Raw genomic sequence first — 19059 nt, 5'->3', positions numbered from 1 at the left:
GTTTTTTTGGTCCCCTTTTTGAAGCAATGTTTTACGGCCGGATGCCCTTCCTGACGCCAACCCTTTTTGCCGCCTTTAGCGACAAACAGGGAATTACCAGTGAACTGGTACTCAAATTAGCCGACCTCGGAAGGATGACAGGCTGAGTCAACCCCCCTGGCGTTAATTCAGCGATCGACCGGGATTCAAACCCAGGATCCTAGGATCCTAAGCCGGCACCCTAGCCGCTAGCCCAACACCAGGGTTAATGAAGGGGGAGGGCCTCCGAGCGGGAGGGTTAATAAAAGCAATGAAGAGTAGAAAAGCGGGAGGGCCGACGGGAGATGTGGGAGATATGTTGAAGGCAGCAGGAAGTTGGGTTGTGAAGAGAATGACAGAGATCTGTAATCTGGTGGTGAAAGAAGGCCGCATTGCAGTGGATTGGGAACTGAGTACCCTCGTCCCTCTATACAAGGGGAAAGGTGACCCTCTGGAGTGTGGCTCGTACCGAGCGATAAAGTTATTGGAGCATGGAATGAAGGTATTGGAAAGGGTGTTGGAGAGGAGGATTAGGAAGAAGGTGAAGATCGACGAAATGCAGTTTGGATTTATGCCAGGAAGAGGAACGACAGATGCGCTCTTTATTGTGAGGCAGTTGCAGGAGAAGTACATGGAGAAGAGGAAGAAGTTGTGTCTTGGGTTTGTTATTGATCTGGAGAAAGCATTCGACAGGGTTCCACTCGAAGTATTGACATGGGCATTGAGGAGGTTAGGAGTGGAGGAATTGTTGATCAGAGTAGTGATGGCAATGTACAAAAGAGCACGCACAGCTGTATAGACGAAGGACGGGAACAGTGGTGAGTTTGAGGTGAAGGTGGGAGTGCATCAGGGGTCGGTACTAAGTCCACTACTATTTGTAGCTGTGATGGAGGTGCTGGCTCGGAACGTAAAGGAGGGTTTACCGTGGTTGTATGCAGATGATCTGGTGTTGATTGCAGAAAGTATGGATGGACTGAAGGAGAAGATGAACAAGTGGAAGGAATGTATGGAGACAAAAGGTCTGAAGGTGAATATCAGAAAGACGAAGGTGATGGCAAGTGGTAAAGCATGTGGTGAGGTGGAAATAACTGGGAAGTGGCCATGTGCTGTGTGCAGGAAGGGTGTCGAAGTGAACTCCATTCAATGTACAATGTGCGCTGAGTGGGTTCATCAAAAATGTAGTGGTCTGAGAGGGTCATTAACCAATGTGGGAGCTACATTCAAATGTAAGGTGTGCACAGAGGGAGCTGCAGATGGAGGAAATGTTAAGTTGGATCTTGGAGACGGCGTGAAGCTGGAAGGTGTGAAAACGTTTTGCTACCTCGAAGACATGCTGAATGGAGAAGGTGGATCAGACTCGGCAACGGTTGCTGGAGTGAAATGTGCATGGAAGAAGTTTCGGGAACTGAGTGGCGTGCTGATGAGGAGGGGAGTGTCATTGAAGCTGAAGGGAAAGGTGTATGCTGCATGTGTGAGGGGTGTTATGATTCATGGGAGCGAGACACGGGTAATGAACATAGAGCAATAACGAAGGCTGGAAAGGGTGTAAATGCGAATGGTTCGGTGGATGTGCGGAGTATCGTTGAGAGAGAAGAAGACAAATGATGATTTGCAAAAGATGATGGGAATAGAGCCTGTGATTGCTGTGAAGAGGAACAGGTTGAGATGGTTTGGTCATGTGTTGAGGAAGGATGAAAGTGACTGGTTGAGAAGAGTGATGGAAATGAATGTAGAAGGAAGTAGAGGACGGGGAAGACTGAGAAAGACTTGGCTAAAGATGGTGGAAGAAGAAATGCGGGCAAGGGGGTTAACAAGGAGAGATGCAGAAAATAGGGCAAAATGGAGAAGATTGTCATGGGGACCGCAAGGCTAACCCCCGCTCTTGCAGGGAAAATGGCCTTAAAATGCATGTTATTGTTGTTGTTGTATGGTAGTAGGTGCCAGGCGCACTGATTTGAGTGTGTCAAGAACTGCAACACTGCTAGTGTTTTCACACTCGACAGTTTCCCAGTGAATCAAGAATGGTCCACCACCCAAAGGACATCCAGCCAACTGCAAGCCAATGGTCGAAAACGGCTCATGAACAATGCCAAAGGAGGCTGACATGAATTGTGCATCGCAACAGACGGGCTACAGTTAGTCAACTGACAGTCCAGTACAACATTGGTGCCGAAAGACCCCAAAAAAGACCACACAACTCATTGTACCTTGACACGAATAGGGTATTATAGCGCTGTGCAGCGTTCCACTTCTTTCAGCAAAAAAGAAGAACCTGCGGTTGCAGTGGGCTAAGGAACGAAAACACAGAACACTGGAGGATTGGAAAAACATTGCCGGTCTGATGAATCCCGGTTCCTGCTGTTTCACGCTGATGGGAGGAGTAGGGTATGAAGAAAACCACACGAGTACATGCCTCCATCATTCTGTGTGTCATCCATCACGATGTACATGCCGTGTGTCATCATTTCAGGCTGGTGGTGGTGTGATGGTGTGGGGGGTTTGTTTTCATGGCACACATAGGGCCCCTTGATAAAAGTAGAACAGCATTTGAATGCCACAGGATATCTCAACATCATTGCCAATCAGGTGCATCCCTGCATGGCAGCAGTGTATCCATCTGCGAATGGATTTCTTCGGCAGGATAATGCCCATGACACAAGGCTAGGATTGTCCAGGAATGGTTCCACGAATATGACAGTGAATTCACCTTACTGCAGTGGCCTGGCCAGTCAACGGATCTCAATCCAATTGAGCATCTGTGGAATGAGATGGAACAAGCTATTCGGAGTCGAGATCCACGACCAGCCAACTTGACACAACTGTGGGAAGTATTGGAGTCAACATGGGCCAAAATCCTTGTGGGAACGCCTTCGACACCTTGTAGAGTCTGTGGGGGATTTCATTGAATTCCCTATCCTGATGGTGGCAGCAGCGACACACTGTGACATATTTTCATTGGCGTCTGCCTGACTAGCGTATAAACTGTTGACCATATCCCATGTTTGGCCTTGGCAAAACATTGTCTCAGAATGAGGCTTATTGTCAACTTGGAGCGTTGTTATGAGTTATTCTGATCCTGGGGGAAATTATAAGAAGCCCAATACGGGTTGTGGCTCGCTGAGATGTTGGTGCTGGTTGTGCTAAGAACCGTGATGTCATCCGAGGTGGTGTTACTGACCTAAACGCTACGTCTCCCATGCATGTATCCTTATCTATTAATAAATCTCTTGTACACTGTCCGAGTTGAGACAAGGTGCCCACGCACGACAAGTCCATCCCCTGATGAATTGAGGCTGTTCTGAAGGCAAAAGGAGGTGCAACTCAATATTAGGAAGGTCTTCCTAATGTTTTGTACACCGAGTGTATATAATTTATACCATGTTTGGTGGAAATCCCATGACTGGTTCATAAGATAGCTCGGTAACAGAATTTTTACCTGACTGGACGTCTGACATTTGACTGACCTTTGCCCTCATAACCCAAAATCTAATCAGTTAATCTTTACATCATTATATATACCTGTATGAAGTTTTAATTTGATCCCTTCAGCCGTTCTCAAGATTTTGCGTTAATGAAAACCTATCTGACGGACGGACAACCTGAAAACATAATGCCTCCGGCGACTTAGTCGGTGGAGGCATAAAAAACAATCTGTACCATACTCTTTACAGCGCATTGGTGCTGCCGAAGCAGCTTATTGGCAAGGCTTATACTGGGTGGTTTGCCATTGCCTTCCCAGCGTTTTGTCTGTATTATATCTATTTAAATACTAAGAATCAGAAACGACGCTGATTGTATTACTGTATTTTCCTCCTCATTTTCTCATATTGTATGTAAAGACTCCCAACACATGTGAAGACCTCGGTGTTTGTATCACTAATCTCTATACTAACAAGATAGGTTGTCCAACGTTAACTGGTTCATGGTCTTGAAGCCACCGAAAGCGTGCCTACCGCCATATTCATTCACCCACAGCACAGGAGATTTCGGTTGCGCCAAGATACATACTTGCTTCACGCTGCATGTCAGTCGAAAATTCCATCTTCCTACTCTATTTTATTCCATTCCCGGTTTGAAAAAAAAAAGCATTCATTTAATATTTATCAAATGCCATAGTGTGCTGCTTATGGTTATACAAACCACGACTGATGTTGCTAGTCCCGTTAAACTGGATCTCCTGGGAGGAAGATCCAGGAGGTGCAGTGATAAACACAATGAGGGGGCGTAGCCTCTCTTGACTCACTGGTAGAGCTGCCTGATGGGGGAAGGGGGGGGGGAGGGCTCACTGGCCTCCCCCACTAGTGACCTCACTTGCACATGGTGTGCGAGTCCTTCTCTCGGTGTACTCTGCCCTCTTCGTGCTTCCCCCACCCATCTTTGTTTTCTGGTCTGCTCAGGGACTGGTGCAAATCCAGTGCAGGGATGCCTTTATGCCAAATACCTTTCGACCATTTCAGACGTTTCATTTGCAATCAATGAGCTTTCATTTAGTACATCCTTCCATTTATTTGCCACACAAAACACACCACACAAAACTAGTCCTGGCAACGGTCTGCAATCTCTGATTGCTCCTTCTGGTTTATATACTGTATATTTATATCATTGTGGTTATCCGGTTGGCCGGTTTAAAATCCGGAGAGTTGTCTTAATATGACTGCAATGGTCGATTGCTTTGAGGTCTTCCCCCTATTTACATTACATTCCCTATTTACATTGCCACGATACCGAGCAGATTGGAAGTCTGAATCAACCCAGTGTTGTGCCGATGAGGTGTCGCAAGTCGTATGCAAATGATGCCGAACGTGCCTGATGTGCAACGCAATCTGGGGGTGCGGTGTTGACTCACCGTGGCCAATTAATCTCTCAACAGACTTTGCTTTAATCACCAAAGACACCCATCACTATCAGGATTCACCCAAGACCAAGTCAGTTTTAATAATGGAAGGAAACAAACGGAAGCAAGAACAATAACAGTGAAAAGCTCAACCCTAAAAAAAGTCCTTAACCCACTACTGATAATTATACACACCCACAAAACCAACAATGAAATGGAACATCCTCAAAATAACTGTTCTTTTGGCCTCACACATGCCACGGTAGAAGGACAAAGCAGGTAATGACAGGACAAAGAATTATGGGCTGATATAGGAAAATATATGCACCGTGATGAAAAAACCACTTTCAAAAAGTTTAATTTCTTCGTGTAATACAGGACTTTCGGGACTTTCAAAATGACGTATGAATGCTAACGAGGCCTTTTGCACATGCGTTGTATATGTGTTTTAGTGACTCGCTCATGCTAGCACTTTTAACTTGACGTTGCTAGTGTGAAATCCAAATCAAATAGTCTTTCAAACATTATTTTCAGCATTTAAATGAATGAGTGGCAATTTCAATATGGTAAACCATAATTATTGTTTCTGGATGCAAATCGGACTCTGGATGCAAATCGAAATATAGAAAATGTGAGAAATATCTGTGGATGAGAGGTGTCGAGTTCCTCTCATTTCCTGTTAATACAGCAGTTGCTAGCGTACACACACACACACACACACACACACACACACACACACACACACACACACACACACACACACACACACACACACACACACTAGCAATAGATGCAGAAATGTAATATAGATTTGTGTGTGCCCACAGAACCAAACAAACCATTTATTTACAACAGACCTCACAGTTCCCCCACCCACTGCCCCATCATCCTCCACCCCCACCCTCTCCAAAAATGATGTTGGTTTGTGTATAGCCTGTGGCTGCTGGTTGCATAATTTTCTGGGGACGTAGCTGCCGCTGATGCCTCTCTTTAACCAGTCATCTGGTACTCATTTTGCTGACCTCCGAAGGATGACAGGCTGAGTCAACCCACCTGGTGTTAATCCAACGGTATTACGGGGCCTCGGACTCAGGACCCTAAGATCTTAGGCCAGCCACCTTAACCATTAAGCCAGCACGAGGCTTCCCAACATGATTAATAGTAAACATAATTATTTTAAACTTACCTCGTTCATTCACAAGCCCAAGATACAACCCGGTGTGTGCATCAGAAGCACCCAAACCAGATACGGTGTGTGCCTCGTACATCTCACTCCCACAAAAATGTAGTTGGCATAGGCTTTGTGGATTTTCACATCATTAAGATATTCTTTGTCGAAGAGTTATTAGCCATTACTTTGTTGGTTATGATGCATGGCATTGTCTTTCCAATTGAAGACGTTAATTAAATAAATTGCCAAGGTTGCCATGTTCACAGGCAGCACTCCCGGAAGGTTCAAAGTCCACTCATTGGCAGCGATGGTCTGGTTTTGGGTAGAATTTACCCATCCACAATTTAGGCCTTGCACCAGCCCATGTCATCCGGATTTTATAGTATGGGCAGTTATAAGATCTCAGCCCTTTGGGCGAGCTGAAAAGGTTCTCCAACGTTTTCGTCATGCAGAGGCACATACTCTTCTCTCAGGTACTTTTCCAATATTGTCGGCCTCTGTTTGAACCTTTGTGAGCCATTTTAGCTAACGATCCTTATCTCGCATGTACAATATACATTAACTTGCCCCATAGACTGCTGTTCACAGGGGTTTCTGTGCACGTGTGCCGAGCATTCCAGGACAGATTGCATCATCCTGAACGTCCCCTATTACCCCGTTACCAATAAATCAATTTTGTCTGATGACCGGTTTGTTGTGTTCTCGTCAATTTGCTGTCATGTTTGCTATCATTGATGACAAGCTGTGGTTATCTAACCTGCATCCCCTCTCCCCCCCCCCCCCCCCCCCAAACACCAATGTTACAGTTAATCAACCACGCGAGGCTGTTCTTGATTCGCAGCTGATTGTCTTGGTTGCATCACTTGGGAATGATTCGGCATCTAAATTGCAAACAGGAGGAGTCACTTTTGATTCGTCGTTATTCGCTGCAAACACGGTAATTTTTGGGGGGGGGGGGTATTTGTGTACTTTATGTGTAACAAGTATGAAAATACCAAAGTAATTGCTTTATATTATTGATTTTCTTTGATCACATGCTTAATATTGAATATTATTGTTATTATTATTTTACTGATGTGTGAAATTTATTGACCATTATGTCTTCCTCCCAGCTTAAATTTTTGGGTTACAGGGATTCAGGATTAGGTCTTTGGAATAAAAACGTTCATGATTTGTCAAGGCCCAGTGGGTCAAGAACTGCCAGTCCTGATTCTTTAGAAGAAGCACAGTTGAATGATTCAATTGGAGAGGTGGAGCTTTTTCCACGAGATGCATGGTGCCAACTGGGGCGAGAAGCATCGAAATACATCCAATCATCTCCTACATTTCATGTGATGTGAGAGCAATGAATATTTTGTTTTCTTGAGTTTTTGCCTTCAGTGATTTCAAGAGTGCAATTTTTTTATGATTTCATTTTATTGATTCTAAGGGTCATGGAGGAGCTGCAGCATAAATTCACACAAGCATGTGTAAACAAACGCATGAGACCACACTGGAATTTACTTTAGACAACTGCAGCCACTGAAATTGGGAAACGTGATTTGATTTCCCAGAGCACTATTAGTTACAGCGACACTAATGTATTTGGTATGACCCGGCTAGGGTCAGAATCGAATTACCTACCTCTTACACACAGAGTGGAAGCTCAAACTATTATGCCACCGGGTAGGCTAAATGAAAACAAATATGCAAATGAGAGCATTTGGATGAAAAACAAGACCGAAAGTCTAACAGCGGCATAGCCAGCCTTGTTTCATACTTTAGTTGAAAAGGATAGTATGACCTGGATGGTGATACCAGTTAGCAAATAATGTAAGTATTAAATCATTTTGAAGTATTTTATGTCTCTAAGCTGTCTGTCACCATGGAAGTGAAGAGATTGCATTGAGACTCTAGTTTATTCTTTATGTTGGTCAGTTAGTCAACACTATCAAAGTAACCGCAGCATCATCCCGACATGCACCACTGTGTGTGTTAAAGAATGAGGTGTTTTATGGCGGCCGTAGTGCAAATCCTGCCACCAACCTCCTTGAGAGAGGACGCAGTGAGTTGGTACTCATTTTGCAGAACTCGGAAGGATGACAGGCTGAGTCAACCCGACCTGACCCAATTCAACAGCTGACTGGGATTCAAACTCAGGACCCTAGAATCCCAAGCCCCCCACCCAAACCATTAAGACAACAACAGGCTCAGGGTGGTTGGAGGCAGTCATAAGAAATGCTTCAATGTTTGAAGAGCCCTTAATCAAAGTTTTAATTATATATGATCTGGGGGCATGCACCCCCTCCACCCCCACCCCATCCCCTTGTCATATATCATCACCCTGTTATCATAATTTCAGTTCCCCCCAATCATCAAGTTTGATAATTTGCCCCAACCAGGTATATGACATTATATATGAACGTTCCCTAAAGGGTGTTCAAAGAAACATAACTGGCAAAGACAAATGGCATTACATTCTACCTTTCAGAAGCGTAATTGTCGGTTATTAAACTCACCCAATATGTCGGATAAATATGTAACGGACATACATACACACATACGGAGAGACAAACACTGTAAACACAGGAACCAAACATCTACGCCGTAAAAAATCGTTTGTTTAATCACGAATTTGCCAGTTCTAAAAGCCTCTTTGCGAGTTTGAAAAAGAGGTAGAAGCGCTAATGTATGGTTTATTCACGCAGCAGTTTGAACGGAAACATGTATTTTTCTACGACAGGAGAAACCCATTAGATTTTTAGAAGAACACTGAACAAGCATACAAAATTATATTTTCAGTGGTGATATTTTGTGAAGCAATAGAAAAATATATACAACGACATAGAAGGGGCCCACGAACAACAACAACCACCACACCCATGACAACAATCGAGTGTTATAAAAGATCCTCATTTTCACGTGTTTTACTTCATGTGTTTCAACGTGTTTGTGTTACACACTGAAAGAAAAACGAAAAAGGTAGAGCATGCAGATTGCAAATACATGACAGGTTCCTTTTTTCTTTTCTTTTTTTCTTTTTGTATACAAGATTGAGGCTCGTGCAAGAGCTAACATTAACCACGAAAAAAACAACGGACACATAAAACATAATAACGGGGTCGGGAGACAAGATGGGGAGAGAGAGGAAAGCGCACAAGTACAACAGTAGAGAACAGGGACATCGGGAGATCTGTGAGAGGGAGAGGGCTTGGGGGAGGAGGCATGGGAAGGGGGGGGGGGGGGGGGGAGGGGGATGGGAGAGGTATAAAACACATGGACACTGCTAAGACTTCCAGGAAAGAAGTCGGTATTTCAAGAAAGTGCATCTGGGGTGAATTAACGGGGGTAGAAAAGATCAAGGTTTAGGATGGGGGAAGAGACGAGATGGTGGTGAATAGCTGTTTTGAAGACCTGGAGGGAGGAGTGGGATTGAAGAGAGTGAGGGAGTTTGTTCCAGAGGCGGGAGAAAAGAGGAATGAGAAAGTGAAGGTGGGCAGAGAGTCTTGATTTTGGCAGTGTCATCAGAAAAGGGGGGGGGGGGGGGCGGGCAGACATTACCGCTTTACACAAAAAGGTGTAAAAACAGATCCTTGCAACGACAGACCAATCAGCCTGCTCCCAATTATCAGCAAAGTCATGGAATCCATCATTGCTTCGGATATCAAATCCTTCCTCTTCTCCAATGGCTTGATCTCCGAACATCAATTTGGATTCAGACCAGGTCATTCTACTCTGGACATGTTGCTTCTGCTGTCTCAACAATGGATGGAGATCCTAAATGCCAAACAGGAAATCAGAGCTGTCTCCCTTGACATATCACGTGCCTTTGATACGGTCTGGCACCCAGCTCTGCTTACCAAACTCTCCTCCTATGATAGCCATGGAAATCTCCACGCTTGGCTTGCGGACTTCCTCTCTGGTCGTAGTCAACGTGTGGCCCTGAATGGATTTCTGTTCTGGCTGGAGTTCCCCAAGGTAGTGTTCTGGGCCCTGTGATTTTTCTGGTCTTCATCAATGATCTCTCCGACTCTCTGGAAAATCCTCTCTATCTGTTTGCTGATGACTCCACTCTCTGCCGCTCCATTCCTCATCCCTCAGCTCGGCAGTCTGCAGCCTCCTCACTCTCTGCAGACCTGGACAAAATCACAGACTGGTCAAACAAGTGGAACATGTCTTTCAATCCTGACAAATCTCACACTCTTACTATGTCTCTCTGAAAAGACTGACTCGAAAACCCTCCCATCTACTTTCTCAACAATCCTCTCCAAGAAGTTCTGTCGTTCAAGCTTTTGGGTCTCACTATCTGCCATGATCTTTCTTGGGAAAACCATATTTCCAAGCTGGCCTCCAAAGCCAGTTGCCGAGTGGGCATCCTCCGTCGTGCGAAGTCCTTCCTTGGCACACCTGAGCTCCTCACCACATACAAGGCTTTCATCCGCAGCTCAATGGAATACTGTTCCCACCTCTGGGCCTGTGCTCCTGCCTCACACCTAGCTCGACTTCACGCTGTTGAAACCAAAGCTTTCAGAATCATTGGAATCTCCTGCGATGAAGCTAACTCCGAGGGCCTTTCAGTCACTCACCGCAGGCAGGTTGGTGGTCTTTCTGTCTTCTACCGACTCCTCTCTGGCCAAGCTACCCCAGCTCTGTATGTGCTGTGTCCCCCAAATATTCCTACAGGTCGCACAAGATCTGCCAGCAACCCTCTTATGGTTAAACTGCCAAAATCTAGGCTCTCTGCTCATCTTCACTCTTTTATTCCCCTTTTTCCCCACCTCTGGAACAAACTCCCCCACTCCCTTCAATCCCACTCCTCCCTCCAGGTCTTTAAAACACCTGTTCACCACCATCTCTTATCTTCCCCCATCCAAAACCTTGATCTTTTCTACCCCCGCTAATTCACCCCAGATACACTTTTTCGAAATTCCAACTTCTTTCCTGGAAGTCTTTGCAGTGTCCATATGTTTTATACCTCTCCCACCTCCCCCAAACCCTCTCCCTCCCACAGTTCTCTCGATGTCCCTGCTCTCAAATGTTGTGTTTGTGTCCTTCGCCTTCTCTCCCCATCTTGTCTCCCGCTCCCCTTATTTTGTGTTTTATGTGTTGGTTTGTGTCGGTTTGACTTTTTGTGTGATTAATGTTTGCTCTTTCACGAGCCTCGATCTTGTATACAAAAAAAAAACAACAAAAAAAAAACCTGATTCGAGTCCACCTGCGGCCAATTCAATTGATTGGACATGATTTAGAAAGAAACACACCTTTTTATATAAGGTCCCACAGTTGACAGTGCATGTCAGAGCAGAAACCTTACCAATGGGGTCGAAGGAACTGTCCGTAGAACTCCAAGATATTGTCACGCGAATCCCTCGGTTAACACCGGAGGACCGCGGATGACCGAACGGCTTTACTTGAGGCGACGATCAGTGGCGCATTTGACTAACAAGCACGGGAGGAAGAAGGAAGAAGAAGAAGAAGCGACAAGCGCGTGCTTGTAGAGGGAATGAACTCAAACGGGAATCCAGGGTAAAATGTACAAAAATAAACACGTTTATTGAACGGAACCCGAGAACAAGGAAACGTGACGATAAAACCTAATTCTAAATTGGGACGTCCCCACACAGACTTCAAATATGACACAAAGGAAATGATTTAATAAAATAAAACGTTCGTCGTGTATTTGTGTGAGATGTGGTGCGTCTTTAACTGTCTGCAGTGGTGCGTCCGTCATCCAACGCGGCCCCATCCGGCCTTGATGCCGACGCAAAGAAGCCTCCGTCCGCCTAGTTTGTGCGCTCCACCAGGCCCCCAGCGACCCACTCAGCGGCACGCCTCGCTCCAAGCTCCTCGTCGGTCGCACACAAGGTCCGTCCGCTCACAGCACCAAAAGCACCGAGCGCCAAGAAGGACCAACAGCACCAAAAGTATCACGAAGATTCAGGGAAGATGCCAACGACCACGCAGGGAAGAAGAACCAACAGATCTCCAGGAGTCCAGCGCAGAGAGAGCTTCAAGCACGAAAGGTCCAGCGCAGAGCCACACAAGCACGAAGGGGCGATCTCCAGCACGAAGGGTCCAGTGTGAAGGGGCGAAATGCCCGCGATCCAGACGTTTTGTCACGCGCGGTGTGATGTCAGTTCTGGCACGTTACCAATCAGAGCCTCGATTCTTCATGGTGTTTCCCGCCTTCCGGCGTCAGCGGCGCTCTTCCTCCAATTAGCGACCCCCTTCTAAATGGACGTTTGGCGCCTTCCGCGCTGATTGGCTGAAGGTTCGCGCCTTCCGCACCAACCAATCACACGTTCCCTGGGCGTGGCGATAGCCTGCCTTGCACAATGTTTGACGCCCACGCCGGCGTTGTACGCGGCCGCTTCCTGCTTGTCTTTCTGGTGCATCTTTTTGTAAGGGAGGGGATTTAATTAATGTGTGCACTAAGGGACCTATCTAAGTGTCTAAATGAGTGCGTTGCCATAATGGACACTGGATTGGCGACAGAAGGAACGACAAACAAAGCAATTTTATCCATAATCCCTGTACTAATTAGCATACCCCGCCCCCCTCGCGGTGGGGTTCACAGATACGACTTATACCGATATCCGGTCTAAACATAGAACTTATTACAGGTAGATTCCCTATCACGACAGTCGAGTACCTACCTTTGCAGATCTATCTGGCTCTAGATATTCCTCTACCCAAATTCATAACAATATAATTGTGAAGAGGCATAGATCTGGGAAATGGTATAAAACTATTTCTAGAGTGTTGAAAGCTCCTAATAGCACAGTAAACTCCATCATTAGGAAATACAAAGAATAGGGAACTACCCAGACTCTTCCTAGAGCTGGCCATCTGACCAAACTGAGCAACTGGGCAAGAAGTACCTTGGTCATGGAAGTGACCAATAGCCCAATGACCACTCTGACAGAACTAGAGTTCCTTGGCTGAGATGGGAGAACCTGCTGGATGGACAACAGACTCTGCAGCACTTCACAAATCTAGGCTTTATGGGAGAGTGGCCAAACAGAAGCCACTCGTGAGAAAAAGGCACATAGCACGCCTGGATTTTCCAAAAAGGCACATGAAAGACTGAGAGCATGAGGCAAAATATTCTGTGGTCTGATGAGACGAAAATTGAACTCTTTGGCCTGAATGCAAAGCCCTACGTCTGGCGGAAACCAAGCACAGCATGGAGCATGGTGGTGGCAACATCATGTCATGGGGATGCTTTTCAGTGGCAGGGACTGGTAGACTTGTATGGATAGAGGGAACAATGAATATAGCTTGATTCAGAAAAATCATTGAGGAGAACCTGCTTAAGAGTGCAAAAGCAGCAAATATTTACATTCCAACAGGACAATAGCCCCAAGCATACAGCCAAATCAACACTGGAATGGCTTCAGAACAAGAACGTGAAAGGCCTTGAGATGCCCAGCCAAAGCCCAGACTTGAATCCCATTGAGAATCTGTGGAAAGACTTAGAGATTGCTGTTCACCGATGCTCCCCATCCAACTTGACAAAACCTGAGAAAATCTGCAAGGAAGAATGTGAGAAACTCTCCCAAATCTAGATGTGCAAAGCTGATACAGACATACTCAAGAAGACTCGAATTTGTAATTGCTGCCAAAGGCACTTCCTTGAGGTATTGACTCAAGGGGTTGAATACTTATGATAATTAGATGTTTCTGTATTAAATTTTCAATTATTTTGGTAAATTATCAAAAATTTCAAAAATAATAAGAAAAAAGGTCCACTGGTGAACCGTACCAGTGCTCTGCCATCTGAACTATCTGGGTGACCCTGACCAAGGATGGAATTTTCCCCACACATAATTGCCACTCTCTGTCCCTGCTTCTAGGGCACTCGCTTCCAACCATAGGAGCACCAACGGCCTGCTCACGAGAGGGTCTTCCTCCACTGGGAGGACAAATCCATGTCCACTATTACTAAGACCACTGGGAGCGTAGAAACACAATTAAATAAATGAACAGGATTATAACGAATTAATTGACATATGTGGGAAAATTACATGCCCAGACCAGGAATCGAACCCCAGGTCCTCTGGTGAACCGTACCAGTGCTCTGCCATCTGAGCTATTTCTACTCAGGCCAGCAGTTGTTATTGTTTGAAGAAGAAGAAACGTACTATATTATCTTCTCCAGCCATGTGAGTTTTCAATATATCTATTAATTATGTACTGTTTGAAGTCAGTTGCATAATGTCTATTAATTACGTACATCCATTAACCACCATAGGACCCTGATGACCCAAAAGACTCCGAGGATGCAAAAGACCCCGGGGACTCAAAAGACCGTGAGGACAGCCTCATTTTAAAATATATATTTAAAATACAATATTGAATTCAGTTTTATAAAGAGGACGTCATGTATCACGCATGTCTGAGGAAAGTGGGGTTGTACAAAATAATGAAAGAATGTACAAAAACACTCCACAAAATACACCTCACAAAACAAGTCCTGGTGAGGGTCTGCAATCTCTCATTGCTCTTTCTTGTTAGCTCACCTGGAACGAAGTTCAGGGGAGCTTATGCGATGGCGCATCATCAGTCCGTAAACATTTGCAACTTCTTCTCCGAAACCGCTGAAGGGATTGTGACCAAACTTGGCACAAATGATATTTGTTGTGTTGTGACTAAAGTTTGTTCAAGGTTTGTTCAAGGGGGTCTACCGGGGATCAAAGTGGATCCAGGTTTGACCCCCCCAAAATAGGAATTTGCTTTCTTCTCTGAAACTACACACACAATTTCGATGAAACTTGACCACAACCTATCACCACCCGTGCTGTACCAAAGTTTGTTCACGGCATTAACAAAATCTGCCCCTTTGGGGCTCTACGGGGGTTTGCCCACCAAAATAGGTATTTGCTTTCTTCTCAAACTACACACGCAATTTAGATGAAACTTCACCACAATCTTCGTCACCCGTGATGTACCTAATGTTTGTTCACGGCATTAAAAAATGTGCCCCTTTGGGGGAATACGGGGGGGGGGGGGGGAGGGGTTTGTCCCCCGTCGCACCGCGGAGCGAAAGGGGGACTATGGTTTTACACTCCGTCCGTGTTGCGTCCGTGCGTGTTTCCGTCTGTCCGTGAGTGCGTACTCTTGTGAGCGGAATATCTTGAAAAATAAATGAACGACTACCTTCTAATCTGGGGTGTGGGTGTATCTACGCATAAGGAAGAACGCTATTGAAAATTGGGTCGCCACCTCAAAATCCAAGATGGCCGCCGCCATGTATGTCTGAACCTTGTGAGATGAATATCTTGAACAATAAGCGAATTACCAACTTCTAATCTGGTGTGTGGGTGTATTTACGCATAAGGAAGAACGCTATTGAAAATTGGGTCGCCACGTCAAAATCCAAGATGGCCGCCGCCATGTATGTCTGAACCTTGTGAGCGGACTATCTTGAACAATAAGCGAAGTACCAACTTCTAATCTGGTGTGTGGGTGTATCTCGGCATAAGGAAGAACGCTATTGAAAATTGGGTTGCCACGTCAAAATCCAAGATGGCCACCACCATATATGTCTGAACCTTGTGAGTGGAATATCTTGAAAAATAAACTAACTACTCTCTTCTAATCTGGTGCGCGACTATCTAGGCATAAGGAAACACGCTATTGAAAATTGGGTCGCCACATCAAAATCCAAGATGGCCGCCACCATATATGTCTGAACCTTGTGAGCGGAATATCTTAAAAAATAAACGAACTACTAACTTCTAATCTGGTGTGTGGGTGTGTCTCCAACCCACTCGCAAATATTATCGACTCTTCCATGTTTTCTGCGTCTTCCACTTTGTCAACTCGCATCACTTCACCGATGGGGGACCTCGGCGTAACGCTTGTCTTCTTTGTTTAAAGTCTTATGATTATGTTAGTATGATTCCACATGCTGCGCTGTCTTCTAGCAACCATTGAAATTGGTTTAAAATACCCCTAGTCAGTGTATTATACTGTTTATTCTACCAGGTGAGCACCAGGGGTATTGCCACTAGTTTTTTTTTTTGTTTTTTTTTTAAGTTGTTGACTGTAGCATAGTAGCAAAGAAAGTATTTATTCAAATTGAAAGTGCAGGAGTTATGATCAAGTTTGATTTATTTGATTTTATGAATATGGTTTCCCCATCCTCTCCATTTATTATGTAATCCCTGTTACTCATATGTACCACCTTGGCGAGAACATGCATATACAATAATCCAATGGATTCATGAATAACATTTGGTCTCTCAGGCTCGGCTCTTTCACATCCGGCCCCGTTATGCCTGCTCCTCCACTGGAGCGAATTCATCGTGTGAAACAGAAGGCAGAGCCAAGCAGCATGCCGACACGGGTATGAAAATGCTGTTTTATGAAGTCGATATATATAAAATGAGCCGTGTGTGGCAGTTCCATCGTTTAGTTGGATAGTTTAAATGTCTCCACCTGCAATTTCTACACTATGGCCGCCAATTTAGGACTCTTCTTAGTATTTCTCCTTTAGAATCCTTTTTTTTGTTTGTTTTTGTATACAAGATCGAGGCATCAATCACAAAAAAAACAATCGGACAAACAAAACATACAATAAAGGGAGTGGGAGACTAGATGGGGAGAGAGACGGAAGCACACAAGTACAACAGTGACATCGAAAGATCTGTGAGAAGGGCAGGGCTTGGGGGGAGGAGGCATGGGAAGGCGGGGTGGGGGGGGGGGAAGGTATAAAACACATGGACACTGCTCGAACTTCCAGGAACGAAGACGGTATTTCAAGAAAGTGGATCTGGGGTGAATTAACGGGGGTAGAAAATATCAAGGTTTTGGATGGGGGAAGATAAGGGATGGTGGTGAACAGCTGTTTTAAAGACCTGGAGGGAGGAGTGGGATTGAAGAGAGTGGTGAGGGAGTTTGTTCCAGAGGCGGGAGTAAAGAGGAATGAAAGAGTGAAGGTGAGCAGAGAGTCTTGATTTTGGCAATTTCACAAGAAGAGGGTTGCTGGCAGATCTTGTGCGACCTGTCGGAATATTTGGGGACAGAGCACAGATAGAGCTTGGAGAGCTAGGCCGGATATGAGTCGGTAAAAGACAGAAAGACCAGAAAATTTTTTGAAGAAAGAGATTTTTTTTGTACAAAGAAAGATTTTTGAATGAAATACCAATATTTGGGGCAGAACCCCTCTTTTATAATTCTCTTTATGAGCGGCGCTTATGGATGGAGAGCACAACACCATGAGACCTTGCTGTCTCGATGCATCAAACAAAATTTGATCCATATCGGTCAGGTAGTTTGTGAGGAGACCCTTTGTGACTGTCACTGGAGTCCCCTTTGGCTGCCTAGGCCAATGGTTTGCTTTCACCACAAAAGTCACACGGAATTGGTCATGCTCGATGAATATTTACCTTAATAATTGTTCTTTTTTTTTTTTTTCTTTTAACCGGCCCAAACTCATTTTGAAAAGGTCCAGTTTGGCCGGTGGCTGCTCAGTGATGAAATCGCAGATGTCATGGATAGATAAGAACTACACCTGGCACCTTCCAAACTAGGCATATATAAGTGTAGCAGTTGTACCAAAGCAAAGCACGAGCAGTGTGACTCTTCAAGTCCCAACCCAAATGATTTGAATTCTGTTATCCCATTGCTGTTTTTCTACCCCTTCCCCTCTCCCGTCTCCCCTGAAATATATCCAATGTTGTTATACAACAAACAACCATGCATTTTAAGGCCATTTTCCCTGCAAGAGTGGGGGTTAGCCTTGCGGTCCCCATGACAATCTTCTCCATTTTGCCCTATTTTCTGCATCTCCCCTTGTTAACCCCCTTGCCCGCATTTCTTCTTCGACCATCTTTCGCCAAGTCTTTCTCGGTCTTCCCCGTCCTCCACTTCTTTCTACATTCATTTCCATCACTCTTCTCAACCAGTCAGTTTCATCCTTCCTCAACACATGACCAAACCATCTCAAACTGTTTCTCTTCACAGCATTCATCACAGGCTCTATTCCCATCATCTTTCGCAATTCATCATTTGTCTTCCTCTCTCTCAACGATACTCCACACATCCACCGAACCATTCGCCTTTCCACCCTTTCCAGCCTTCGTTGCTGCTCTATGTTCATTACCCATGTCTCGCTCCCATAAATCATAACACTTCTCACACATGCAGCATACATCTTTCCCTTCAGCTTGAATGACACTCCCCTCCTCGTCAGCACGCCACTCAGTTCCCGAAACTTCTTCCATGCACATCTCACTCGAGCAACCGTTGCCGAGTCTGTTCCACCTTCTCCATTCAGCATGTCTCCTAGGTAACAAAATGTTTTCACACCTTCCAGCTTCACGCCGTCTCCAAGATCCAACTCAACATTTCCTCCTTCTGCAGCTCCCTCTGTGCACACCTTACATTTAAATGTAGCTGCCACACTGGTTAATGACCCTCTCCAACCACTACATTTTTGATGAACCCACTCAGCGCACTTTGTACATTGAATGGAATTCACTCCGACACCCTTCCTGCACACAGCACACGGCCACTTCCCAGTTCTTTCCACCTCACCACATGCTTTACCACTTGCCATCACCTTCGTTTTTCCGATATTCACCTTCAGACCTTTTGTCTCCATACATTCCTTACACTTGTTCATCTTCTCCTTCAGTCCATCCATACTTTCTGCAATCAACACCAGATCATCTGCATGCAACAACTCCCACGGTAAACCCTCCTTTACGTTCTGAGCCAGCACCTCCATCACAGCTACAAATAGTAGTGGACTTAGTACCGACCCCTGATGCACTCCCACCTTCACCTTAAACTCACCACTGTTCCCGTCCTTCGTCCTTACAGCTGTGCACGCTCTTTTATACATTGCCATCACTACTCTGATCAACCATTCCTCCACTCCACTGTTGTTATACTGTCCAAAATTAAAATGGAGAAAGCACTCTATATTTAAAGGACTAGGGCATTGCCCGTACGTGGGTGCCCGTTCCTTGCCAAAAAAAAAAAAAAACGCTACCCGTACGCTCTACCCCGCCCGTACGCCCGTAAACAAAAAAAACAACGCTCTTCG

General features: G+C 45.2%; 2 protein-coding genes across 2 annotated transcripts in view; both read left to right on the top strand.

The window, feature by feature from the left end:
* LOC144888245 (cytochrome P450 2C23-like) overlaps nucleotides 1-19059 on the top strand; it is a 799004-nt gene that overhangs the window by 504055 nt on the left and 275890 nt on the right. The gene's annotated exons all lie outside the window — the stretch shown is intronic.
* Nucleotides 1-19059, top strand: part of LOC144894006 (EP300-interacting inhibitor of differentiation 3-like) — a 66757-nt gene that overhangs the window by 18554 nt on the left and 29144 nt on the right. Inside the window, exons 4-6 of the mRNA XM_078785467.1 lie at nucleotides 6830-6960; nucleotides 7136-7359; nucleotides 16254-16353. Of these exons, the coding sequence (XP_078641593.1) occupies nucleotides 6830-6960; nucleotides 7136-7359; nucleotides 16254-16353 (455 nt within the window). The remainder of the gene's footprint in view (nucleotides 1-6829; nucleotides 6961-7135; nucleotides 7360-16253; nucleotides 16354-19059) is intronic.

Source organism: Myxine glutinosa, chromosome 10, assembly GCF_964187855.1.
Source record: "Myxine glutinosa chromosome 10, kmMyxGlut1.1, whole genome shotgun sequence".
NCBI classification, from domain to species: Eukaryota; Metazoa; Chordata; class Myxini; order Myxiniformes; family Myxinidae; genus Myxine; species Myxine glutinosa.
Note: the sequence above shows the minus strand (reverse complement) of the source record. Positions and strands in the feature narration are given on the sequence as shown.